This window comes from Gossypium hirsutum, chromosome A12 (genome assembly GCF_007990345.1).
Source record: "Gossypium hirsutum isolate 1008001.06 chromosome A12, Gossypium_hirsutum_v2.1, whole genome shotgun sequence".
Lineage (NCBI taxonomy): Eukaryota > Viridiplantae > Streptophyta > Magnoliopsida > Malvales > Malvaceae > Gossypium > Gossypium hirsutum.
The window spans coordinates 59778610-59806480 of record NC_053435.1 but is presented as its reverse complement, the minus strand read 5'-3'; the positions used below and the strand labels follow the sequence as shown (position 1 = coordinate 59806480).

At 36.5% G+C, this 27871-nt stretch overlaps 1 protein-coding gene and 1 long non-coding RNA gene across 3 annotated transcripts; one reads left to right on the top strand and one right to left on the bottom strand.

Moving 5' to 3' along the window:
- Window positions 1-154: 154 nt before the first annotated feature.
- On the bottom strand, window positions 155-11452 carry LOC107933825 (S-adenosylmethionine carrier 1, chloroplastic/mitochondrial). 2 transcript variants are annotated; one of them, XM_016866119.2, is made up of 13 exons: window positions 11285-11452; window positions 10994-11114; window positions 10500-10607; window positions 10076-10162; window positions 9224-9296; window positions 2642-2732; window positions 2333-2386; window positions 2148-2243; window positions 1810-1899; window positions 1031-1082; window positions 717-778; window positions 543-623; window positions 155-435 (listed from the first exon to the last, which is right to left on the bottom strand). In XM_016866119.2, the coding sequence occupies exons 2-13, from the start codon at window positions 11046-11048 to the stop codon at window positions 310-312; spliced, it is 975 nt and encodes a 324-aa protein (XP_016721608.1). In that variant the 5' UTR covers window positions 11049-11114; window positions 11285-11452; the 3' UTR covers window positions 155-309. The 2 variants fall into 2 exon arrangements, with proteins under 2 accessions (XP_016721608.1, XP_016721614.1); XM_016866125.2 differs by lacking the exon at window positions 11285-11452 and adding an exon at window positions 10709-10862.
- LOC107933835 (uncharacterized) lies at window positions 2739-4041 on the top strand. Its single transcript, XR_001693715.2, has 2 exons — window positions 2739-3191; window positions 3234-4041. It is a non-coding gene; the product is annotated as an uncharacterized lncRNA (long non-coding RNA).
- Window positions 11453-27871: the final 16419 nt, after the last annotated feature.

The following is a 27871-nucleotide window of genomic DNA, read 5'->3' as shown; positions in this document are numbered from 1 at the left end:
AATTTTCAAATGGTTAATGGTAAGGAAGGGAGATGAAAGGAATTCTTTGTACGGGTTTTCAGATAAAGAATTTTGATAAGAGCATCTGATAACGTTTTATGGATTAAAATAATAGAGTAAAAACAAGAGAAATAGAAGAGTAAAAAATAGGTAATAAAAAAAAATTCATTTTTCTTGTTAAACGAAAATCGATCCTTACAAAATGCTTTCTTCACCATTAACATTTTCCCCCTTCTGCATGAACTTTTAACGAATGTTAAAACAGAAAACAACTTAAAACTCAGAAACATCTGAGATCGGTCAGAGGAGTTAATCATGTTGTGATTGCTGAGTGGGTTTGGGACGCCTCTCTGCAAGTAGTCGTTTCGTGCTTTCAAGGACGCCAAAAAAGATTGAACCGCCAATACCGATCCACAACACTCTTGGCTGAATGCCCTGCAGTTGAAATATATAAGTATTCATGTATGTATGTATGTGCTTATGTATGTATAAACTTATCCTGAAGATGTGAGGTAGTAAATTCTTCAGGAGAAGACTCCTACCTTAAGAAGAGCAGAGGGGCCTTCCTCCCTAATAATAGTTTGAACACAATCAAAGATTCCCTTGTACTGGTTTGCTGATCCCTATGGAAACCAACAGATAATCAACTCTCATCTTATTATGCCCTATTATACAACCATAAGGGTATATAAATATCTTCAAGATAAATACTATACCTGAACCATTAACCTCGTTTTAATAACATCCAGGGGAGTTGTTATTGCTCCAGTCAACGCACCTGTGATAAGATCGTATTAAGCAAGTATGGCATTTGATTCAAGCATCAGTCTATATTACTCGGACTCGAACATGAGTATCAGATAAGGTTGTGTTTTAAAGACGGTTATGCTAAATTCTTTTTAAAGTTTGTCCAAATATGTATTGGACATAGGTGGGACACGGGTGCAATAGGGAAAAAAAAAAAAAAAAAAAAGAAGAGTCCGGTAACATAGATTATGGGATTGGGTACGTGACAAGAATCTCATGATACCAGCAAAAGCACCAATAATAGCATTCTCAGGATCATTTAAATCTCTTCGAGCCTGCAAAATAAGAAAGAAAACCCATAAAGTTATAAAAAATGCAATTATAAGTACGTTCATCTCATCGCATATGCAGAAACCATTTTTACACCAACAACAATCCTGCCCTCTCTGATGTCTTGATGGCAAATCAATAGATGAGCAAATTTATGCAGCCAAATAAACTTAAACAACCTCCCCCGGGCTTCACTTGTAGCATTATGAAATACCTTGTAATGAAAATTTTAATTTATGTACTATGTTCCTCCTGATATTCTCTTTTGCTTAAAATTTTATGGACAAGTTGTGTTTAAGTATCCAACATGCCATATATTAAAACTTGCAGTTTATAGCTTATTGGACCAATGCCCTTAAGCTTCAATTATATAATTTACCGTAGATGTGGACCAACTTAAACACAAAAACATATGCGGACGCTTTAGATTTATTCCTCAAGCTTTCAGCAAAATTGCAAGATCAACATGCCTTTCTTAATGTGTCTTGGGAGTCTTCTTTGCTGCCACTAATTCTTTAATGCACAACGAAGAAACTCATACACCATAGACATAGAATGCATCAAAAAATAAAATATATCATAGAAAGTAGCTTTTGAATGCCATAGATTGCAAGACGGGGAGAAGAGAGGGCAATAACAATCAAGTAATTAAGAAAACGAGTGAATCTATCAGTTTTATGTGCCATACTACCAGCAATGGCATTGGAAAAGATCATATAGATGAGAGCTTACCGTTGCCTTGTAACCAATTCTAATTTGCTCGTAGATGCAGAATTGAATGGCATCAAATGGCAAATCTCGTAATAAAAAAGATCCATAACCCTACAACTTATAAACAAGGGTCAGGTGATGTAAAAAATAATTCACAACTCGCAATAGCTTAAGGATTTTCATTCATGAAAAAAGCAACAGACTGATTCTCTCTCGAAAAAAAAACACCCTCAACCTCCATATGGGACAGAAATAAGATTAGATGCCTAAATTTGACGGTCCAGAATATTATTAAAAACAAACAGATGTTTGAGGATTCATCATGGTAGGAGAGAGGGAAAAAGGAGGGCATCTCATACCGCATAGAGGCCCTTAAATCCCTCCTTTGATGCAATAACATGAACAGCATTAGACGCAGAAGTAAACTGCCCAGTCTGCATCCTTTGCTTTACAACCTAAGTTGTTAGCAAAAACAAAACATAATGAGAAAAGGACTAGTAACTCAATTTTCAATAAAAGAATATGCATAATCAAACATATCTACCTCAGTTGGAACACGAATAAGTGAAGCGGCAATTCCTCCTATGGCTCCTGCAGTCTGCACAGGATTCAATCATGTTAATAAGATCGTACAGCCAAACCATCAGTCAAAGTCTAACTAAACTTTTAATGATTGGGATGAGAAATCAAGGAGGTTATTCAACCAAATTTAGGTTAAGCTGGATGTTTCAAGTCACGGAAAAGGTTTATCCTCTATAGTAGATGTAGATCATTATAAGGATATATTAGCTTGTAGTGAGTTTATCATGAATGAAATATATCCATATCAAGAAGAAATAGAGGAATCCCTCACCAAGTGAGCAACGGCACTAAGATTTTCTGGGAAAAGCTTCAATAGTTTCTGCTTAGTAGGTTCATACACACCTACAAATACAGCAGAAGCCCTGTGCATAGAAAAGTTATTACCAAGTTGGAACCCACAAGTAAGAAATAATAACTGTGGAAATCAAGGGATGTTAACTAGCATTTGGTAAAACGATTTTAGGAATAGTTATATTGATTGAGGTTCGGTAGAGAAAATCTATGAGCAATTATTGCATTTTGTAATAATGCCCATTATTAGGGCTTAATCTCATGCTTTGTGATAGTTTCATGTTTATAAGATTTTAGCAAGTATAAATAGAGGATATTGTAACAAGCAAAAAGCATGAAAAAGAATGAAGTTTTTTTTTTTCTCTAAAAATTTCCTTTTTTCTTATCTTTCTCAACAAACTCTTTTTCTTCCGAAATTTCTCTTTCTCAACATTTTATCAGAGTAGGTTCTAAAAGATTCCTAAAAAAGAAGGGGAAACAAAACCTCCCAAATCAGCCATGGCATGCAGCAGAGAAAACTCATTTCAGAGGTATAATCTTACCTGGGAAATTAGATAAAACTCATTTCAGAGGTATAATCTTAACTGGGAAATTAGATAACTCAAAAAGGTAATTATATGAGTACTCTAATTGTTAGACAAGAGAAAATCGGCATTCGGATTGTGGATTGAGGGGCATTTAACCATATGAAAGGCGATCTTGTCTAGATGAGCTGTAAATAGCTTAGGAAGATTTTGTAATAATGCCCATTATTAGGGCTTAATCTCATGCTTTGTGATAGTTTCATGTTTATAAGATTTTAGCAAGTATAAATAGAGGATATTGTAACAAGCAAAAAGCATGAAAAAGAATGAAGTTTTTTTTTTCTCTAAAAATTTCCTTTTTTCTTATCTTTCTCAACAAACTCTTTTTCTTCCAAAAATTCTCTTTCTCAAAATTAGAGTAGGTTATAAAAGATTCCTAAACAAGAAGGGGAAACAAAACCTCCCAAATCAGCCATGGCATGCAGCAGAGAAAACTCATTTCAGAGGTATAATCTTACCTGGGAAATTAGATAAAACTCATTTCAGAGGTATAATCTTAACTGGGAAATCAGATAACTCAAAAAGGTAATTATATGAGTACTCTAATTGTTAGACAAGAGAAAATCGGCATTCGGATTGTGGATTGAGGGGCATTTAACCATATGAAAGGCGATCTTGTCTAGATGAGCTGTAAATAGCTTAGGAAGATTAGCTTGACATCCCTTAAATTGAGAGATTTCATTAGGATTTTCTATTTTATTATGATTTAATTTTCTTTTTTTCCCTTTGTAATCATCCAAAAAACAGTGTATTCTGAAGGTAGATGAATAAGAATTTTAAAATTATTTTCACCTTATATTCCCTAACATTGTATCAAAGCATTAGGGATTTTTATCTGGGATTTATTACTCTTGAGCAACCTTTATTGCTTCATTCCCTTTCTGGTTTCTCCTACTATTTCGACCTTCATCACTGTCACTACTGCATAATTTTTTTTTTTCCTTTTTGTTCTAAGCTAGTTTCAACCATCATCATTACTATTGCCATGTGTTTTTCTTTTCTTTTTCTTTGCTACGTATTGCATTCCTTTACCTTGTGAAACTCTGGTACCAAATCAAATAGAACAATTCTGCCCATAAAATTGAAGATTTGCAGATTATTCAGATGGTCAGCAATGAAGAAATTGAGAAGTAAAGAAAGCCTCGTATGAGTTGAAATAGTCTCCAAGAGCATGGTTTGACAAAGTTAACAAAGCCATGGTGTTATAACATAGTTATAAAGGATAAGATCACCCTCCGTATAGTATATGTTGATGACATAGTTATAACAAGACATGACAAAGAAGAGATGGCTCATCCCAAGAAGCGATTGGCTTGGAAAGTTGAAATCAATGATCTGGGAAAAATGCAATATTTCCTAGGAATTGAAGTTGCCAGATCGAGGAATCTTTATCTCCCAGAGAAAATACATTTTGCACCTCTTGACAGAAACAATTGAAAGAAACAAGTACGATAGGTTGCAAACTAGCAAAATTGCCTCTTGGGAGCAGTCATAAGCTGCAAGCAGGGATGGCGGAGTCTGCGAATAAGGAAAGATATTAGAAACTGGTTGGATAAATTATTTATCTATTGCACACTAAACCAGATATAGCATATGCAGTTAGTTTGGTAAGTCAATTCATGCCTGATTCTCAAAAATCTCACATGCAGACAATTTTTCACATTCTACACTATCTAAAATCAGCTCTAGGAAAGGATCTCCTTTTCTCCAAGCATGTCACCTCCCGATTGGGGCCTTTACAAATGCAGATTGTGCTGGTACTCCAGATGATAGTAGGTCTACTACCTCTGGATATCACACATTTGTGGGAGGAAACCTAATCACTTACAGAAGCAAGAAGCAAGAAGCAAAAAGCAAACTGTAATTGCTCGATCAAGTGCGGAAGTAGAGTATAGGGCTATGGTTCAGGGTGTCTATGAGCTATTGTGGTTGCGAAAAATATTCGAAGAACTAAATTTGTTAGAAGAAGAAGGATTACCCTTATACTGTGACAATAAGGCTCCCATCAATATAGCCCAAAACTAGTGCAACATGATTAAACCAAACACATTGAGATTGATCAACGCTTCAACAAAGAAACTAGGTTCAAACTTCTTGTTGCAACCAAGCATAAAATGCACGTGAAAATTCTTCAATCACATATTACATCACAACCAATTCTGGTTCCTAAACTAGATTTCCTCTTTCTCAACCTCTATCGCATCCAACCATGACTTAAAAGCAAACCTTAATATAAACTCTAGATTCTACTTAAGGTTTGTCATATGGATGCTTTTATTACAATAAGACTTTTAGTTTTATTTATTTATTATATTAGGTTTTATTAAGAGTTTTAGTTTTACTTATTTTTCTCTATTATATTAGGTTTTTATTTCATTCATAAACTCTAAGTTAAGAATTCTATTTTATGTCAATTAGGACTCTTTCCTTTGTTATTAACAATCTATAAAAGACTGCCAATATGAAATAAATAGGTAAGCAATTATTCTATAAAAAAGAAACAATATTTTCGGAAGGGATTCAGTCAAGGACGAATCTTCCTCTTTGAGTAACCATAGGTCGAAGCAAGAATTCTTCCTCGTCTAGACCCGTGACTAGATCCTACACCAAGGCGCATATCAACTTGGTATCAAAGCCTTTTGTCATGGGTGATGAAGAGACTTTGGTAGCCAAACTGGAGGCTTTCATGGCACAAATGGCTACAAGGCAGCAAGCATTAGAGGAGAAGATGGCAGTGTTATCTCCTTTGGTCCAAAAGACAACGAAAGGGTATTCAGAGAAAAATAGTGAGGAACAGGGTAGTAGCGAAGGCAGAAAAAGGAATTCAAACTCTCAACAAGGTGGGTGCATGGTGCCACGATACTCTAAAATGGAATTTCCCAGTTATGATGGTGTTGGAGATCCTTTAAGGTGGCTGAAAAGATGCAAATATTTTTTTGACAATCAACGGACTAACGAAGAAGACAAAATAGGCTTAGCTTCATTCCATGTCTTAGGAGAGGCACAATTGTTGTTTGATCAAACGGAAGAAGATGAGGCAAATCTTAATTGGGGGCGCTTCAAAGAGTGTTGTCATGTAAGGTTTGGGCCAGCTATGAGTAATAACCCCTTTGGGGAACTTGCCAACTTGAGACAAACTGGGACTGTAAAGGAATATCATTGCCAATTTCAATCACTATTGGTTGGGACTACTGATCTTTAACCTTGACAACAAGTAAACCTCTTTACTGGCGGGTTGGTAGAGGAACATCAAATTGATATTGAGATGCAACAATCGGAAAACCTTGGAGTTGCAATGAATATGGCTAGAACATTGGAACGTAAACAAAATGTCTCTTCCAAACTATCATCTCGAGCCATCCTGAACTGGCCAACTTCCCAAAACACTGGCAACAATTCAATCATTTCATCAACTAAGAGCATTGCAAAAGAAGGGGGGCAAACAACGGAACCAATAGGGAACAACAGCAAAATAGGTTCTTCTACACCATTTAGTAAGAGATTGACATGGGCAGAAATGGTGGAAAGAAGGGCTAAGGGGCTGTGTTATAATTGTGATGAATCCTATTCCATGGGACACAAATGTAAAAGGTTATTTTGGATAGAAATACCAGATGTTGAAGGCAAGCAAGATGAAGATAAGATAGATGATTCTGGATAAGTTTTTGAAGCTTATTTTGAATTTGAGCTTGAGGACAAGCTCAATTCCGAGAAGGGGAGTAACGATATGGACACTTTTATTGCAATAAGAGTTTTAGTTTTATTTATTATATCAGGTTTTATTAAGGGTTTTAGTTTTGCTTATTTTCTCTATTATATTAGGTTTTTGTTTCCTTCATAAACTCTAAGTTAGGAATTCTATTTTATGTCAATTAGGACTCTTTCCTTTGTTATTAATAGTCTATAAAGGCTACCAATATGAAATAAAGAGGTAAACAATTATTCTATAAAAAAGGAACATTATTTTCAAAGGGGGTTTAGTCTAGGACAAATCTGCCTCTTTGAGTAACCATAGGTCAGAGCAAGAATTCTTCCTTGTCTAGACCTGTGACTAGATCCTACATCAAGGCGCATATTAGTTTGATGCCAATATTGGTGTAGTTTAAGGGGAAACAACAATGTCAATAAAATTAAGACTGAACATTCGAGTAGGAAAGACTGAACTTAAGAAAAAGTTGGGTTATAGAAAACCTCTAGTTAATGTATTAATTCAAAGAAAATAATAAGAATGTTGTGGTTGAAAATATTTACAGCTTATTTATACTAGGATTAGAAATACTGTTTTAATCCTAGCCCAGGATTTAAATCATATATATTTTATGACACTAGCCTTAGATTTAAACCTTAAAGATAACCAATAATCCTAGCCCTTGTTGTCCATAATATGTCTAATAGTTAATAAACATTATTAAAAAATATATGAAATCATTAAAAGCCCTATGCCATTGTTGCATTTCTTAATATTGATCGTTATTAGGGCCTAATATCATGCTTTGTGATAGACTTTTGTTTTTAATATTTTAGCAAGAATAAATGAAGGCTATTGTAACTAAAAAACATCATGGAAAAGAAAAGAGTCATTTTTCTCTAAAAATTTCCTTTCTCAACAAACTCTTTTTCTCCCAAAATTTCTCTTTCTCAACAATAACATATATCAGTATATAATCACTACATGCAGTGATGTCTATTACCTAAAAATATTTTGCCAACTATCCAAAAATGTTTCAAGCCTATATACATGTTCCTGGAAACATGAACAACCAGTACTAAGATATTTTCTTTTTCCAAATGCCATGCAAAGTTACTTAGAATAGTAAAAAAGAGAGGGGCAGAGCAATTGAAGTAGAAGAAACATCTTGAAAGTTCAACTATAAGCTCCTTGATTAAACAAATTGAAGAAACTTCAATTTGGTTTATAAAGGCAAATAAGAAGTTAAATAATTTAGTACCATACAAACAGAAGTTGCTTGAGGTCGGTTAAGAAATACATATTCATGATAAACAAATATTTCAAGGAAATTAACAACCAACAATGAGCATATAAATTACACCTCAAACAACCAAACTTAGTACAACTCTTTTGCATGAGCATAAAGATGAGTCAAGCTAAACCTTAGCAACGTGTTGAGTTTATTTTTAACAAAAAACCTAAGACCAGTCTCCGTTGAAGTTCACATATAGCATATAAGTTGGCACAAAGGAAGGCTTTATACGGAAGGAAGTTGCTTCTAGAAGTTCAAAGCATGGCATGATAAAGCCTATGTAGGTCAAATGCCAAAAGCTAAATGGCAATTGAGAGTTTCAACTACCAATTGGTGCCCAATAGGTAGGCTATTAGAAAGTCTATGAATGCATAAATGTTTCAATTTGAGTGGGAGCCAAAATGGTTCCATAGGTGCCCAATAGGTAGGCTCTTAGATTGAGCAGAAAATCTAGCAATGCATAAAGGTTCCAATTCAACGGAAAGCCCAAATGGGGCAGGCAAGAACAAGAAGCACTCATCGTCTGATGGATGGCAGCTCAAATAAGTGAACAGGTCGCTGCCTTTTTGTGCAGGTATCACTGTCTATGATTAATAGTAGCCACAAGGACAAACTAAGACACTGAATCCTTGTGTAACTGCTGCCCAATAATGATCTTTTAGTCATCATCATTATCTCCACAAAAGAAGACACAGTGACATCGAAGGAAGTCATATTTGTTCCCCTGAAAACTTTCTGCTAGGGCTGTTTTACTTTTCAGTTACTTGCAGTGTTTGCATTAAAAATCACAGAGTTACATCTTAATTATAGAGCCAAATAAGGGGAAATCAAATCAACCACCCTGTGAACTGATTTTCACATCTCAATAGTAATTTGTACATGTTCTGATAAAAAATGAACCATCTTGAGTAAATATGACTACTGAATCACAAAACAATTATCACATTCTAATATGCTTGGGGAAATAAGAAAGTTCTGCAATGCAAAGGTACTTACGGTAGGACACCAGCAAGATTACCAGCTAATCCAGAATAAAGCCCCTTCAAAACTATTTTACCTCCACCGCGAGCTGCCTAGAAGAAAGAAGGTAAACATCAAAAAGTTTTGATCAAAAAGCTAAAGTTAAAACCAAAACAAGCACTAAATGAAATCTTCTTGAGTTCCTTGTCCATATTGAATCCACAATAAGAAGCATTTCTATCTCATAACTATGACAGGTTAATTTATTTACAAAGAGATTTACACAGATTTTGCACTTGGACCAAATGTAGTTCATTTTGCAGGAAAAGAAAAAATCATTAGCAGTTGGCCACCTAGCACCAGTCATGCAAATTAGGTAGAAAAACCTGTGATAAACAGGAATGTAAAAATGGAAACAAAAAAAAAAAGAAGAAAAAAAAAGAAAAAAAGAAAAAAGAGAGAGAGAGAGAAGATGATCTATTAGCCTAACACTTCTTCTGGTAGAAAGAACAAAATTGGAAGTAAAATTCAAAGTGATAGAACCAATTTCATCTTTTGTCCGAAGGAAATTACATGGATTTACATCTTTTCACTCACAAGATTAAATCCATTCAGTTATGGAAGAAAATGCAGAAAGGATCATCCCAGAACATTGAGTTATTTTCATCCCTAATCCTATTCCTTCATTGCGTACAACCAAACAACTAAAATATACAAGCTGATTTTCTCTTTTTTCCTCCGCATTCCCCTTTCCTTTCCTCATGTCCCTCATAAAAAACTTAATGTGTAAAAGTCCTGGTAAAGACTTGGACTGCTGGACTAGACATAAGGTGGAAGTAAAATTCATGACCACCATTATAGCATTTTTTTCAAGTACTCAAGAAACACCTGCCTGCAGCCGTGTCTTTATTGTATCAATTGGGTATAAAGCAGTTTCAACCACAACACCAGCTGTACCTCCAGCTATGATTCCCTCTGCAAAATTTTCCATACAAGTAATACATTAACATATTGGCAAACATTACCAAACTAGCCACACTGATAACCAGTGAAGGCAGTTTTGACAAAAGAAAAAAAATTACCACTGAATCCTTTTTTCTCATGTTTGAACGGGAAGCAAAAGTGTCTCCACATACACATAAGACATAAAGACTCACGCTGATACAACAAACCTTTTCATAGCTGAGTTTATTCTGTAGTTCAAATAGGGTTTTTTTCTTCGTTTTTTTTTTTTTTTCAAGTACATTATCTATCCAATTTCAATAATAGTCTGTTTTCCAAAATGGCAGCTCAAGCAATTTGTTATACATACCAAATAAAATACGAAGAAAATCAAAAGGCTTTTCCTCTTCCATGCTGACTGATGCAAAGCACTTCTTTGTTTGCAGCTGTAAGTTTTTAATCTTCCTATTTGATACATCTGCAAAACATGCCAACTGTTCAAACAATAAAAGGAAACCAAAAGAATAATTTTTTTTATACAAGGATGCTTTGGTCACTGGATAGGGCAATGAGTTATACATGCTCTGGATTCAAATCCTGAGACTACTCTATGTCACTGGTAACTCCATGAACCAGCAAAGCTAAACTCCGGGCTCAAATGTACACGTACACATACATATATCTAGTAAAGTTAATCCATGGATCCTGGCTAACTATATCTGAAATCAAAATTCTTAAAGAAAAACAGATTGTCACAGTTAAACCCACAAGAAAGAAAAGAAAATTAAACCCATAAATTTAAATATAAAATAAATCAAAGTATGCCAAAAACTTATATAAATTTAATTAAAGTGGGTTAATTACCAGAAGATACTAGAGAAGAGCTCTTGGTGTCAACAGCCAGTGTAAATGGACCCATGTTAACCAAACCAAACACTTTTCGACTCTCCACTATAATACTATCACTGGACTGAAGAAGAATTTCCTGAAAGATTAAAAACATAAAATGCAGAAAAAGAAAATCAAACACTGAAAATAATTTCACCCCTAGAATCTAGTGAGAGAAAAAAAGGCAACCGGTTGCTTCAATTCAAAATTTAACTTATGTCTATGAAGAATATATCATATTGAGACATAGAGAAGGAAAGAAGATACCTTTTTGGGAGAGTGGTAAATTGTTCCGTTTGGCAGACTGCAATACAAAGAGAGAGATAGGAAAATTCTCTTCTGGTTTTTCAGTTGTTTGTTTTATTTTTAGGAATTGTTTTGTTATGTTATTTTTTATCCAAACTATAACCCAGTTTTAAATTTATTTGAGACTTCAAAGTATAGTATATCTGTAAACTAGATTTCTATATGGTTGGGCTGCCTCCTCAAGCACAGATGTTTATATGAAATTTGATAAATTTTGGATAAAAATATGAAGTCTTAAAAATTGGCTTAAGCAAAAAAAAATTATGCCTATTTAAAATACGAATCAAGTTCGAGTGTGATCGTTCAAGTCTCATGTCACTGGTAGTGGATCAAAATCCGTAACGAATGCACACAAAATATCTCATGGAGGTTAATTAATTAAATGAAGCTCATTTAACCTACTTGAACTAGCTCGATTCATAGAATACATGGAAAAACCTATTTATTTGAAGTCTTGTTGGCCCAGTAGAATACTCCAGTAAAACTAGAGTTATTATGGTTAATATTTGTAATCTTAAGGGATAATATTGTGTAGAGTTTAAATCATTTAGGACTCTCATCTTATAGATAGATTTTAATCTCTTTCGTTGATGTAAATTACACTATACCGTTGAATCTAGAGGAGGTTAACTATAAATAGAGGCATTCTCTCTCATCATCTCATTATATCTCATTCAAAGTTATTGAATATATTTGAGAGCATTTACTCAAACACTTAGCATGCTTATTTTTTTTTTTGGCTTTTTTATTCAATTCGAGTTCCTTTGTCTTTTTTAATTTGCTCTCATTTTATTCTAATGCTTTAGAGAATTTCTTTTGTGAATTTTCACTTTTAAGAGTTAGGCTAACTCAGGTGGATATGAAATAAAGAAATCACGTAAGGGTGCATGGTTTGCTAGACTAAAGTTTTAGCTCCATGATATGTGAACATTCAAGACTCAAGCCTGGCCCAACCTGTTTTTAAGTTTATAATATTTTATATTATGCTATTTTGGAAAAAGTACCAGCGAAACCCTTGTACTTAGGGCTAGATTGCATTTCAATCCCTATACTGAAATAAAAAAGGGCAAATTAGCCATTTTAATTCTTAGATCTAACTTGAACTTTTTGTGTTTTCAAGCTGTGTCAAATTTCAAGTTTCCTTCATTCATCTAAAGTCTTATATTTGACTTGGTGCCCTTAGTGTATCCATTTGTACACTTATAATTTTTTTTCGAACAGATTAGTTTATAAAATTATTCATGAATTACATTAGTATCCTTCGTATAATGTCCTCATTTAGTTTTTGTATGCAAAGGAAAATAAAAGTAAATATTAGCTCATTGGTTGTCTAATGTTTAACTAATACTAAATGGTATTACATGGTCTAATCGTAATACGAAAAGACAGTTTATATTAGTATACAAACCTAAAAATGTCTTTAATCTAATCGGAAATGAGCAAACTGATTGAAAGACTAATATACCGTTTATTAAGTCCAATTGGGAGATGCCTTGTCTTGGGCATCGGAACGGATGACTCCCAGAAGATAAAGATATAAATGTGATTGAATGGACTGGCAGTACATTAGACTGGACCCAAGTAGAATATATCCTGAACTCGTTTACAGAGTTATTCACTCGTGACGTTATAATGCCCCAAAATCCGGCCTAGATGTTTAGACTGAATCTCAAAGGTCACATTGATCACTGAAGTGATCGTAGGTAAAATTTTAGTTTAACCAGCTAGAAAACAAACGATATTTATGAAAATACATTTAAGTTGATTCTAAAACGTGGCTGTCTGAGACCTCCGACGTGCCGAATCCAGCAACAGCATACTGAAATACCTTAAAAGGAAAACTGAGAAAAGTGAGCTACTCGAGCTCAGTGTGAGTTCAAAACGATTAACATCAAGTTTACAGAAGAGAATTCCAGATAGCAGTTCAATAGCAAAACAAACTTATAGAGATATACAGAAACAGAAGGTAAATTCGGGATCAACGTCCTAACAGAACGTGACCAACAAACACACTTCATCATAGACAAAAACTCAACCAATAACCCGTCAAAAGGTCAGTACCAAAACACTTACCATCACAAACATAGTGTTCCAAAATGTCATTAAGCTAACACCTCAATACGTACAAAATTAGTCACACATGTAAAGTCAACTAGACAGAATATCGACAAATGAACTTACACCCAATCACTTAACCATATGCGCATGAATGCAGTAAAGTAGAAAAGAAACCCACCCATCCAACCAAACACCTATCCGTCCCTCGATCACACCCCAAAAGAGCTGTTTAAGGTCATCCAACCAAACACACCACATAGGACCTCGAAAGGCCCATCCAAGCCTACAACCATGTATGTGGACTACGCCAGTCAGATAATAATACGCAGCAAGGTTGGCGTATATGCAGTACAGTGCATTGTAGTAAACTACTGTACCAATAAGATGCAGTTAAACTGCCAGATAAAAAACATTCTTTCTTCTCTTCACAACCCAACCCAAAAAGACCAATGCAAATGCAAAATGCACACCATTCAAAGACAGACTTACAGAAACATAATACGAAATAAAAAATGCACACATTCAAATGCCCAGAATCAGAACCAAATATAACATAACATCAATTAACACTCAAATGAATTGCTTAATTAGCGCTATGATCACAAATAACACAAATCCAGGCCGAAACAAAGTCTCGACCACCCTTACTAAGACCTACCCAAAGGTCGAAACACATAGAATCATAATCAGAAAAAAAACAGGCACAGTACAAAAATTGGTGAAATAGGGCCACACGGCCGTGTAGAAGTACCCAGGTCGTATGGCGGTCTACATGCCTATGTGAAGACCACAGACGCCCATGTGAACAACCCGTGTAACTCACTGTCCAAAAGTGTTAAAAATTAAAACCAGAGGACATATGGCCGTATGGAGATTTCACAGGCCAGTGTGGGGACACATGCCCGTGTGGCCAAGCCGTGTGGTACCAAAATCATCGAAAACCTTAAATTCCCAATTGAGCACGACCATGTGGACCACCCGTGTAACACCCCTCACCCGTATTTATCGCTGGAATAAGGCTATGGTGTAACACCCCTTACCCGTATCCGATGCCGGGACAGGGTTTGAGGCATTACTAAACTTAAACGTAAACTAACATACAAATTTAAAACTTTTCAATCACGTGCAAATTGTCCCTTATAAAGGCCTAAGAGGCCCAAAACATACGTTGGGAGTGGTTCGAGAGTAAAGAGAAAACTTTCGAAACTTCTACTACACTTAAAAAATTTTTCATACTTTGGAGAGTCACACACCCGTGTGGCTTGGGACATGCCTGTGCCCCCAGCCTGTGTAACTCTCTGACTATGACATCATCAACAAAATAAGCTCACACGGCCAAGTCATATACCTGTGTGCTTAGGCCGTGTGGCGATTTAAATTCTCGAAATTAAGTGCAGACTTCACACAGCTTCGGTACACGCCCAAATCTTGAGGCCGTGTCCTCCATATGGCTGAGACACATGGCTGTATCTCTGCCCGTGTGTTTACTACTCGGTATTCTGTTTGCATTAATTAGGGTACAGGGGACACAAGGCTTGATCACATGCCTATGGGACAAACCGTGTGTCACACACGGCCTAGACACATGCTCGTGTGTCTAACCGTGTGGACAATTTCTAGGCTATTTTCCAAGCCATATGCCACCTTTAAACACTCACATACTTACACACACTTCATGGCATGCAACATGGCAGATTTGAATACTCAAGCATCCACATTCATGGTTAAATTATGACTTGATAATGTTAACATATCACCTATTCAAACTATCATGCTTTCATATGGCATTCCACACCAATTTTATATTTGTCTATCATCTTTACTAACCTATTTTCAAGTTACACACTTGCATCTCCTTTATTGTCATGCACATTAATTCATATTTCATGCACCAAACATACATGCCATCCATCACACTTATTAACCATAAGCAGCCATAACCACATTAAAGCCTAAGTACATTTGCATGCATGCACCAATAATTTGGGTTACAAGCTAATAATCAATATGAGCCACCTCTAATGGCCAAATACAAAATAATCATAATACCTTCATGAGCCAACACATTTGGCTAATCAATATGACACATAACAAAAAGACCAAATCCCTACACATGTCATACTCAAAATGTTGAGACTAATTATACCCAAATATCCAATTGATAGTGTGATCGAGCCTCCAATGCCCTTCTATCCCTGAGCTAGCTTTGCGATACTATGAGAAAATAGAAAAGAGAGGGGAGTAATCATAAAGCTCAGTAAGTTCACATGCAAATAAATAGAAACATAATCATATATATATATATAAATACCAATGACATAACATAGTTTACTTATGTGTTATCATAAATTCAAAGGCTTAACTTACAGAACTTCAATCTTACCAAAAGTTCATCACATACCAAGCTCATTCATATAAATTTTTTTTTGTACATATCTGTACCAACTCGTAACACATTGTCACATTTCCTCATCATTGACTTACTTGTCGAATAACTCACAGGTTTACCTGTTAAACTCTCAGAATACTATCGGATACATGGAAAGCTTGCACATAGTACCTCACACGTAGCCACTTGCTACCTCATATCACATATCACACATTGCTCGCTCTCGAGCTAATCACGGGCTTGCTCACACAAGCTGACAGTCAAGACGTAACTACTCAGGCTACTCACACAAGCTGATAGGTACCTGCAACACATGCCGGGCTACCCAGCCACTGGTAGAACGTACAAGACTAGTACTCGGATTCACATAATCACATATACACATAATTTCATGAGCTCATAATCACATAGTTCCTAGTGACATGTCACATTGTATCCTACATTATTCCTAAGGTTCAAACAAGATTTTCTCGATAACGCATATTCCTCGAACTCATTCACAATGTCATGTTCATAGGTAATAAAGTTGTTTATACACTCGTCATAATAATTAAACATAGAGATTCATACATAAATAAAACATTCAAACATGAAATATCATTGCATTATTTACATATGAACTTACCTCGGTACAAAATATGGACAATTAATTCGATTTAGTCCAAAATCATGTTCCTTCCCTAGTCTAGGTCCGAACTCCGTTTTTCTTGATCTATAATAGCAAATTCAGCTCATTTAATCATCACATTATTCAAATTAGTCCAAAAATTATATTTAGGAAAAATTAAAATTTTACCCCTAAACTTTCACATTTTACACTTTGGTCCCTAAGCTCGTAAAATGAAATGTGTCCAATTTCATTGTTACCCAAGCCTAGCCGATTCATATTCCCTCTTATAACAGCCCACAGTTTTCATCAAATCACATTTTTAACACCTATTTTTACATGTTTTACAAACAAGTCCTTTTTGGTATTTTCATAAAAAAGCACTTAGAAAAATATGTTTATCATGCATCAAACCTTCATATTCTTCCATTAAACATCAAAATACAAACATTTCACCCATGGGTCAAATTTCATACATAAATCATAGCTCAAAATATGGCTAGAAATGGATAGATCATGCTTTAAGGACTTCAAAAATGCAAAGAACATCAAAAACAAGGCTAGGATTGACTTACTTTCAAGCTTGAAAAGTTGAAAAACCCTAACTATCGAGAGCTTGAGAATTTTGACTATGGCATGGAGAAGATGAGTAAATTTTTGCTTGACTTTTCCCTTTTTATTATCTTATTAACCAAATGACCAAAATGCCCTTTTCATTAAACTTCAAAATTTATCCATGCATGCCCATTTTTGTCCATAAAAATAAAAATTAGGCAAATTTCTATTTAAGGACCTCTAAATAATAATTCAAAGCTATTTCATACCAAAAGCTTCTAGAAACACATACATTGCAACTTATTCAATTTAGTCCTTAAAGTCAAATTAGACATTTTAGGCATAGAATTTCTTTATGAAAATTTCACATAAACATGACATCATATCATGGACCATCAAATAATTATAAAATATTTATTTTTATTTTGGATTCGTGGTCTCAAAACCACTGTTTTGACTGCGGCCCTAATTCAGGATGTTACATACGGAGTGTTACTGGACTCACAATACAATTAAACATTCATTTGACATACATTTTTTGAATTTCTAAACATGCTTTGGAAGTGGTTCAGAACTAAACTGATAACTTATAATTTTTTTACGAAACTTATAAAATTTTCCTTAAAACAGGGGACACACGCCCGTATGGCCAAGCCGTGTGTCTCACACGGCCATCAGACACGCATGTGTCACAGGCTGTGTAGACATTCAAAATGGGAGCACATGGTCGTGTCCCAGCCCGTGTCTGGCCCCGTGTAACTCTCTGACTTGAGTCACACAGCCAACAAATGGCCACACACGACCGTGTGCCCTAAAAATGGCCACACACGACCGTGTGCCAGGTCGTGTACTAGGCTATACCAAACATGTGCCATACAACCAGGTCACACGCCCGTGTGTGAGGCCGTGTGGAGCATACTGACTTAATTTCAAAATCAACACCAGGAGAAACATGACCATGTACTTGACCGTGTGTCACATACGGCTAAGACACACGTCTGCGTCTCCGCCTGTGTGGACAAAAATAGGCTATTTACCAAGCCATTCACATATCCATCCATGAACTCAAAATATCAACCATATATGCATATAAAAAAAATTCACCAAATTAAGCCAACTCTCATAGCTAAATTTACAAACCGAAACATATATATTTATAATACATTACAAATATCCAAGATCATTATCAACTCATAATCAAAATGACTTAAAATGCCTATACATGCCATATACTTAAATACCAAAGTTCATAGGTACCAAAATATAGGTGGATAGTGTGACGATGTGTAACACCCCTAACCCGTATTCTTAACCAAAATAGGGTTATAAGGCATTACCAATCAATACACATCATTCACAAACATTAATGTATTTCAAAAACAAAATACATCCACCTCAATCTTATTGTCCCTTCTAAGGTCTTACGGGACCTTAAAACATGCTTAGAAGTGGTTCGGGACTAAACTGATAACATTCACAAACTTTGAGAAACTTACAAAATTTTTAAATTTTTCAGGGCCACATGCCCGTGTGAACAGGCTGTGTGTCTCACACGGCTACCAGACACGCCCGTGCCACAAGCTGTGTGAAAACAAGACATGCAAATTGACTTGCACCATATGGTCGAGTACACGCTCGTGTGCCAGGCCGTGTGAAATCTAAAGGGGTTATTGACTTAGGTCACACGGCCGGCCACACCCCCATGTGCCAGCCTGTGTGCCATACACGGCCAGTAGACACGCCCGTGTGTTTAAGCCGTATCAAAACTATAGGGTATGCTGACTTTAATTCAAACGGTACCTCAGGGGACACATGGTCGTGTAACATGACCGTGTGTCCCACATGGCTAAGACACATACCCATGTCTCTACCCATGTGGACAAAAATAGGCCATTTTCCAAGCTAATTTGCCACATGTAATGCCCCAAAATGTGGGTATTTATTTTTTTTGTTGTATTGCATAAATGTATGTTTGCTTCAGTGGTTGGGTGTCCTGAGGAGTGTTGGAGAGGTCCTGAGTTCAAGACATGGCTGGTACAAAATTTTGTTTTGGCTTGAATAAACTTTGACTCCTGTTGGTGAGATTCTTAATTAAAGTGGGAAGAATGAGTCATAAAAAGCTTATTGGATCAAGGGATAGGTGCATGCAGCTTCTGTTAGGAGACCTGGGTTCGAATCCTATTGCACACAAAAGGTATACATTTTGCTGCTATGCCATGTAAGTGGTTGATTGGCAGTGGAACTTTAGAGTTGGTGGGCGGTTGGAGTGTTTGAGGGGGAGTGGAGTGGGTAGTCAAATTTTAGGAGGGGATTGTAAAGAGATTGGAGGAGAGGATTAGGGGGAGTTGAGGTGAGAGAGGGAGGAGTGCTGAATTTGGACTCTAGGCACTCAAGGGGAATCGATTTGTGTAGGGGGAATCGACTTGAGGTAAGTATTGAGACTGTGCACTTTTGGTTTTGTCCCTCTTGATTTCTTTCGCTTCCCATTACTTTTCTTTGCGTTTTTGGTTGTTGGGGTCTTTTCAGCATATCTCTTTAACCAATTCTTGCTTGGGGTTTTTGAGGCATTACCTTTTACCTATCCCGATTTTTTTTCATTTACCTACTCTTTCACAAATCTTTTTCCCTTATTGTTCTTATAGCCGAACATTGTTTTGTTCCATCAACCTTCTTCCTAGTCTTCATTGCCATTCTCTTCTACTTTCCTACCTTCTTAAGCCTTGGTGGTTTACTCTCCCATCTCTCTCTCTAAATTCAGTTCTCTCTCTCCCTTTCACTCAATGACTTTTGCGTTGGCTAAACATCGGTTGGTAGGTCCCTGTTATCTCTTCTCTTTCGAATAGTCTCTCCTCTTCTCCCTAAATGCCGATTTCTATCACTTTTCTCGTGGGTCATGGTATTTTTTGTTTCGGGTTGTAGTTTTACTCGTGGAGTGAAGAAGTTCTCTGGGATTTCAAGAACGATCGGAATCTTCCTCTCGTCTCTTGTTCTAAGGTAACACTATTCGTTGGTATTTTATTGAATTTGGTTTGGGGGTTCTTGATCTTGGCCGAATATTCCTATCCATGATTTTTTGGGTTGTTATGCGATGTTTAACCCTTGTGTAAGCAATATGTTTGTGACAACCCTAATTTGGCCCTAGTCGGAAAGTGGTTTCGGGACCACAAAACCGAGTCATAAAACTAATTAACCGTTATAATCTATGCTTACTGTATGTGTACATGCATGTGTGAAAGTTTCATGTTTTAATTTGGTCAATTGTATGTGAAATTATTAAATAGGACTTATGTGAAAAAATTCTGAAATGTGATAGGTTAATCTTAAATGGCCTATTAATGCATGTGACAAAGAGGATCGACTTGCATGTCAAATATTCATTTTATTTAGGTAGTGGCCGGCAATGATGATATGTTATATGGAATATATGTATTATTTAATTATAATGGCTTTATAATTTTAATTTAGTAATGAATTAAAAAAAAGAAAATGGGTGATGAAAACAAAGCTTCACCTTTGTTCTTCTGGGCCGAAATGTAAGAGAGGAAATGGGAGAAAACTTCAGTCGGTTACCATAGGCTTAAATCAATCTTAAGAGCAAAGAGGGTCGAAGTTGGATAGGGGAAAAGAGAAAGTAATTGAGTAGCCTTTCTACAACCGTTCAAGTATATCCGAGGTAAGTTTTGAATAGTCACATTTAGTACGTAATTGATAATGTCTTGATATCTGTATGATAACTGTACTGCGATCTATTGATTCTATTTGAATATAGTTGAGTGACAAATAATTTATGTTTAGGGCTTAAAGCCGAATAGACATTAGAAGTTAAGCTTGGAAAGTAAATGGACATATATTCTTATGTATGTTATTGAGCCAAAAGTTATATGAATGGTGCCCATGTTATGCTATTATTCAAATGGAATAAATGAACTATGATTGTGAGATGTTATGTGAATTGAATTTTCTTGCGAATAAGTATGCATGACATTCAGTGATGTATATCTGGACTTAGGGTCCGCAGGCTATGTGCTGGAATTATATCCGGACTTAGGGTCCGCAGGCTATGTGCTGGAATTATATCTGGACTTAAGGTCCGCAGGCTACGTGCTGGAAATATGTCCGGGCTAAAGTCCCGTAGGCTTCGAGCTGGTATTATACCGGGTTTAAATTCCCCCAGGCTTGTGCTGGTAATTGGTTTCAAGTCCTAAGACCTAACAGGCTTAATGCCAGTAAGTTAAGTAAGATTACGATATTGAATGTTCGCAGTAAACCATCGTCGAGTAAGTACTATACATTTAAAATGTTCAAGTACGTATTACTTACTCATCGATGAATTGATTTCGCAGTGAATCATTAGCATCAAAGAAGAATATATATAAATATGATTGATGGTTATATTTGTGAATATGAGAATGATTTAATCGGTCATGGTATATTTGTATATGAATTATATGTTAAAATTTCTTTATGTACTCATGTACATTCAGTCAATGATTTTTGTGAATTATTAGTACTAAAGAATGATACTTAAGTGTGAATGAATGTTTTGATTTTCGATAAGTCTTTAATTGTTTGTGATGCTTAAAACTTACTAAGCTTTGAAAGCTTACTCTGTTCTTTATTTCTCTGTTTTATAGATTGTTGATTTTGGCCACCGACTCGGGGATCGTCAGCAGTTCATCACACTATCGATCTTTTTGGTATAGTTATATTTTGGACTCGATATGGCATGTATAGGTTAGGCTGATGATAACTATGTTTTGAAATTGTAAATATTTTGGCCATACGAAAATTGCGTATAACTTAAATATCAGTATGTATTTCAGCTCGATCTCTGTTTATATTTATTGACACTGTGAATGAGATAATTAAATGTTTAGTTCGGTAATACCTCTTAGCCTTAATTCGGCATTCGGATTCAGGTTAGGGGTGTTACATTTTATTGGTATTAGAGCTACGGTTTAGTCGATTCTAGGACTAACGTTGAGTGCTTGAGTCTAGCTATACATGCCATATAGTATTAATACGGTAGTATGATGAATTCTGATAGTTAAAAATGTGTTTTCGTATAGTAATGGATCCCGATCCCAATCGAGCGGTAGCCGATGATGTTGAGAGTGTAGCGCCTGTTCCCTCGCATGGGACAACGCCGATGGACTCTCAACCTATTGCAAGCAATCAGAACGAGGAGGCTAGACAGGCTTTTTATAGTGTGATGAATGATTGGTTCAACCAATACATTCGAACTAATACGGCTGTTTCACAACCCCCACTCCCGAATAATACACCCCTGCACCTATGATACCTCCGGTAACTGATCAGATGAGGTTAAATAAGGCTCCGGTAGACAGAATCTGAAAGCACGGGGCTACTAAATTTAAGGCTACAGATAGCGATGATGCTGAGCAAGCTGAATTTTGGTTGGACAATACTATCTGAGTATTCGATGAACTATCTTGCACACCTGATGAATGCCTGAAATGTGCCATATCTCTGCTACGTGATTCTGCCTATTATTGGTGGAATACATTGGTTTTTGTTGTACCCAAAGAACGGGTGACGTGGGAATTCTTCCAGATTGAATTTCGAAAAAATATATCAGTCAGAGGTTCATTGATTAAAAACGAAAAGAATTTCTTGAGCTTAAATAGGGTTTCATGTCAGTTACTAATTATGAACGAAAGTTTGTCAGACTCAGTAGATATGCTCGGGAATGTGTATCGTCTGAGGCTATTATGTGTAAATGTTTTGAAGATGGGCTAAATGAAGATATAGAGATGTTTGTTGGCATTCTTGAAATACAAGAGTTCATAGTACTTGTCGAACGAGCTTGCAAAGCCGAAGAACTTAGTAAAGAAAAAAAAGAAAGCTGATGTCGAAGCTGGAGAATTTCGTAAAAGATCTTCAGGAAAGTCTTTTCAGCAATCGTCGAAGAATTTCGAGATGATTTAGGCCGATCAAAGAATATTTCGGGTTTTTCCAGACGAGACCACGATCGACCCCCTGTGAGTACACGAGCCATTTCAGTTGCCAATGTTGGAAACGAACGTCGGGACAGAACCGAGTGCAAGTATTATGGTAAATGGCATTCGGGGAGTTGTAGATTTCATGATCACTCCTGTTATAAATGCGGGTCAGCCGACCACTTTATCAAAAATTGCCCAAGATTATCTGAACAAAATGTGAATCAGAGTGGGAAACTGAGTAATACTACAGCACGAGGTAGACCACCTAGGAATACGGGGAATGCTAGCGGCGGTCAGAGAGGGTCTAGAGATGTTACAACCAGATCCGAGGCTCGTGCTCCTACTAGAGGTTATGCTATCGTGCACGCGAGGATGCTTCATCACCAGATGTTATTACCGGTACTTTTACTCTTTTTGATACTAATGTGATTGCTTTGATTGACCTAGTTCTACTCATTCATATGTATGTGAGACTTTAGCATCCAGTAAGACTTTATCTGTTGAGTTTACTGAGTTTGTTATTCGAGTGTCGAATCCCTTGGGTCGTTATGTGCTTGTTGATAAGGTGTGTAAGAAATGCCCCCTAGTAGTCCGAGATTACTGCTTTCTGACCGATTTGATGCTTTTACCATTTGATGAATTTGATGTTATCCTCGGTATGGATTGGTTGACCGCACATGATGCAGTTGTGAATTGCAAAAGTAAAACCATTGAATGAGATGTGCAAATAATGAGATAATCCGAGTTGAGTCTACTGATTGGAACAGATTGCCAGCAATAATACTATCCTCGATGTTAGCTCAAAAATATGTGAGAAAGGGGTGTGAAGCGTATCTTGCACACGTACTTGATAGCAAAGAATCAGAAAAGAAGCTTGAATCAGTGCCAGTGGTTTGTGAATATCCGGATGTTTTTCCCTAAGAATTACCGGGGTTACCACCTGATCGGGAAGTAGAGTTTGGCATTGAACTTGTACCTGGGACTACACCGATTTCGATAGCTCCGTATCATATGGCACCAACCGAATTAAAGGAATTGAAAGCTCAGTTGCAAGAGTTGACGGATAGAGGTTTCGTTAGACCGAGTTTCTCACCTTGGGGTGCACTAGTGTTGTTTGTGAAAAGAAGGACGGAACCATGAGGTTGTGCATCGACTATCGTCAGTTGAATAAAGTGACAATAAAGAATAAATATCCATTACCGCGTATTGATGATTTGTTTGATCAACTGAAGGGAGCCTCAGTGTTTTCAAAAATAGATTTGAGATCGAGTTATTATCAGTTGCGAGTTCGAGACTCAGATATACCTAAAACTGCTTTCAGAACGAGATACGGTCACTACGAGTTCTTAGTGATGCCGTTTGGGCTCACTAATGCCCCTGCAATATTTATGGATTTGATGAACCGAATTTTCAGACAGTGTTTGGATCGGTTTGTAGTTGTGTTTATAGATGACATCTTGATTTATTCACGTGATGAATCTAAACACGCCGAGCACCTGAGATTAGTGTTGCAGATTTTACGGGATAAGCAATTATATGCTAAATTCAGTAAATGTGAGTTCTGGTTGAGAGAAGTTAGGTTTTGGGGTCATGTGGTATCCGCATCGGGTATTCGAGTTGATCCGAGCAAAATTTCGACCGTACTTAACTAGAAGCCTCCAAGAAATGTTACTGAAGTTCAGAGCTTTTTAGGACTTGCCGGTTACTACATACGGTTTGTAAAGGGTTTTTCAATGATAGCCACACCAATGAAGAAGCTACTGTAGAAAGATGTTAAGTTTGAATGGCCAGAAAAATGTCAGAAGAGCTTCAATCAGTTGAAAACGTATTTGACTAAAGCTCCAGTACTAGTGCAGCCCGAATCCGGTAAAGAGTTTGTCATTTACAGTGATGCATCCTTACTTGGGCTGGGTTGTGTGTTGATGCAAGAAGGTCAAGTTATAGCTTACGCATCGAGGCAATTGAAGCCGCATGAGAAAAACTATCCGACCCATTATCTTGAATTAGCTGCCATCGTATTCGCTTTGAAAATATGGCGACACTACTTGTTTGGAGAGAGGTGCCATGTATATTCGGATTACAAAAGCCTCAAATATTTGATGACTCAAAGAGATTTGAATATGCGACAAAGACGTTGGCTTGAGTTGTTGAAAGATTATGAGCTTGTCATCGACTATCACCCGGGAAAGGCTAACATGGTTGCTGATACTTTAAGTCGTAAATCACTGTTTGCTTTACGAGCGATGAATGTACACCTGTCTGTTTCATCTGATAATGTGTTAGTAGCAGAATTAAGGGCCAAACCATTATTGATTCATCAAATACGTGGAGCTCAAAAAGTCGATGATAAATTGGTTGCTAAACAAACCGAATGTGTCTCAAATGTAGAATCAGAGTTTCAAATCGACGACAATGTAACACCCCGAACCCGAAACTGACACCGGAGTCGAACACGAGGTGTTAACTGGCTTTAACCCCTCACAAAATTTATTTTCCAGACACTGCCCAATCTGTGTACTAGTCGTTTTAAAAATCATATCTTGAGTTTCGTAACTCGAAAATCAGTTTCGTAATTTTTCCCCGAAACTAGACTCATGTGCCCATCTATGTATTTTTTTCTAGAATTTTTGGTTGGGCCAATTAGTACAGTTTATTAGTCAAAGTCTCCCAAGTTGCAGGGGTCGACTACACTGACCTTTACCCATTACGACTTGGATATCTCCCTGCACGGGGCTCCAATACTGATGCCGTTTGTTTCTATGAAAACTAGACTCAGAGAGGAATCTGTACATATATGGTACGACCCCTAATTATCTCTGGTTAATTTTTAATGAAATTCCAAAGTCGGAGCAGGGAATCCAGAAACCGTTCTGGCCCTGTCCCACAAAAATCTGATTATCTCTTAATATATTGCCCATATGATCTTTTCGTTACTTCCTCATGAAAGCAGACTCATCGAGCTTCGACTACATAATTTATTCATCAATTAATTCCACTCCTACTATTTTTAGTGATTTTTCAATCTCATGACACTGCTGCTGCCAGCATCTGTTACGAAAGTAACTAGGTCCATTTCATGCCTACCCTTGATCCAACTCAATCGAACATTCGTGCCATTTTCGCATGGCTTAAAGTTTACATGCCAAAATTCAAACACAACGTAATAGCTTATACATGCCAAAATGTTCTTCTAAGCCAACTAAGAAGAAAATACCAAAACTTGCTATCCGGTGTGATGACTTCGATGACGGCCCGACCCCGCAAAAAATAGATGAGTCCAAGCAGCCTATAATGGGTGACAAGGAAACACCGGGTGAGTTTATAACTCAGTAAGTCATAAGCAATGCACTACTATACATCAATAACATTATCACAAGAGGAAACAAAATGGAATGAGACAATTTACTCCATCCATACCGAACCATACCATAGTTCCTCCAACCTATCGATTCAATTTCATACCAATTTATGTATTCACAATCCACCTACTCATCAATAGGATATTCGAGGCATTTTCATAAATCATTTTATTTTCGTTACAAACATACAACTAAACGGCCTTTCACCCATTCTATGATAAATTTTATGTACGTGACTTCAAGTATATTTGTCACATAGGTTCAACTTACCGAGCTCAACACCAAGTATAAGCATAGCACCTATTAGCCATGTACTCAAGACACTTACCTGATCCGCTGTCCGCGATCGACTCAATAGTGTCGCACACATAGTGTCCATAATGATTCACGAATGTATATTGAGCCCGCACACTCAGTGCTATATAATCAACTCGCACACTTAGTGCTACGTAATCAAATCGCACACTTAGTGCTACATAGTCAAACTCGCACACTTAGTGCCGCATGGTCAATTCGCACACTTAGTGCATCATATTCATTTCGCACACTTAGTGCAACATAGTCAAATCGCACACTTAGTGCTGTACAATTTAATCCCGCGCACTTAGCGCCAATCTCATGGTCATAAATGGTTATCCCGCACGTTTAGTGCCGAGATCAACAACTCAGTACATCTTACCTCTTTTCTTTCATTCAACAATTTCATCATCACATACGTACATGCATATATATATATGTATATTTATTCATTCCATTCAGCATCAATACATACACATTATGACCATTTGAAATAATACCAACTACATGCTTAATGACTTACCTCGTGTTGGGTAAGACGGTTCCAACTCGGCTACTCGATAACCTTTTCTTTGCCTTTGCTCGATTCACCTCCTTTAACTCCTTGAGCTAAATCAATAATTTAACTAGTTTAACCACCTTGCTAAATATTTACAATCCAATTTCACATGTATATGTATGTTAGTATATTCGGCCAATAGCCTCATGCAACTACCAAAGCCGAATCAACTAAATATACTTATGAATATATATATATATCATCATCGAAATCACCTAAGCTTAGACATCAATTTTTAATTCCAAGCAAGTTGCCGAATGCAACCTTACTAAATTTTCATGGATTCAATATACCATTACCATGGAATCAACAACCAAAAATTCATAGACAATTTAGGAAAATCACATTACAAATCTCAAATTCAAGCAAAGACCATGGCCGAAATGCATGTATACATGTACAATGTCAACTATAACATCATTTAAACACCTAATTTCATCTCATGAACACTTAATCGAGTTTTCCTAATCTAGCATATTTTCACATCTATTTATAACATCATGTAAGTCCACATATAACTACATTTCTTAAGTCCCACATCTTAATGCCCATTATAGCCACTCCCCTAGTCTAAATCTAGCAATCGGCAACACCACCTTTCCACTATGTTAGCCGAATACTCATTCTCTTCCTAGTCCTAAGTTCGGCACCTCCAACAAAATAGCTTAACAATTTTCAACTTTCATGCTAACATAACAAGCAACTTAACACATCCATATAACTAGCATGCTAATAGCATCAAGGTATCAACTAGCTTTTAT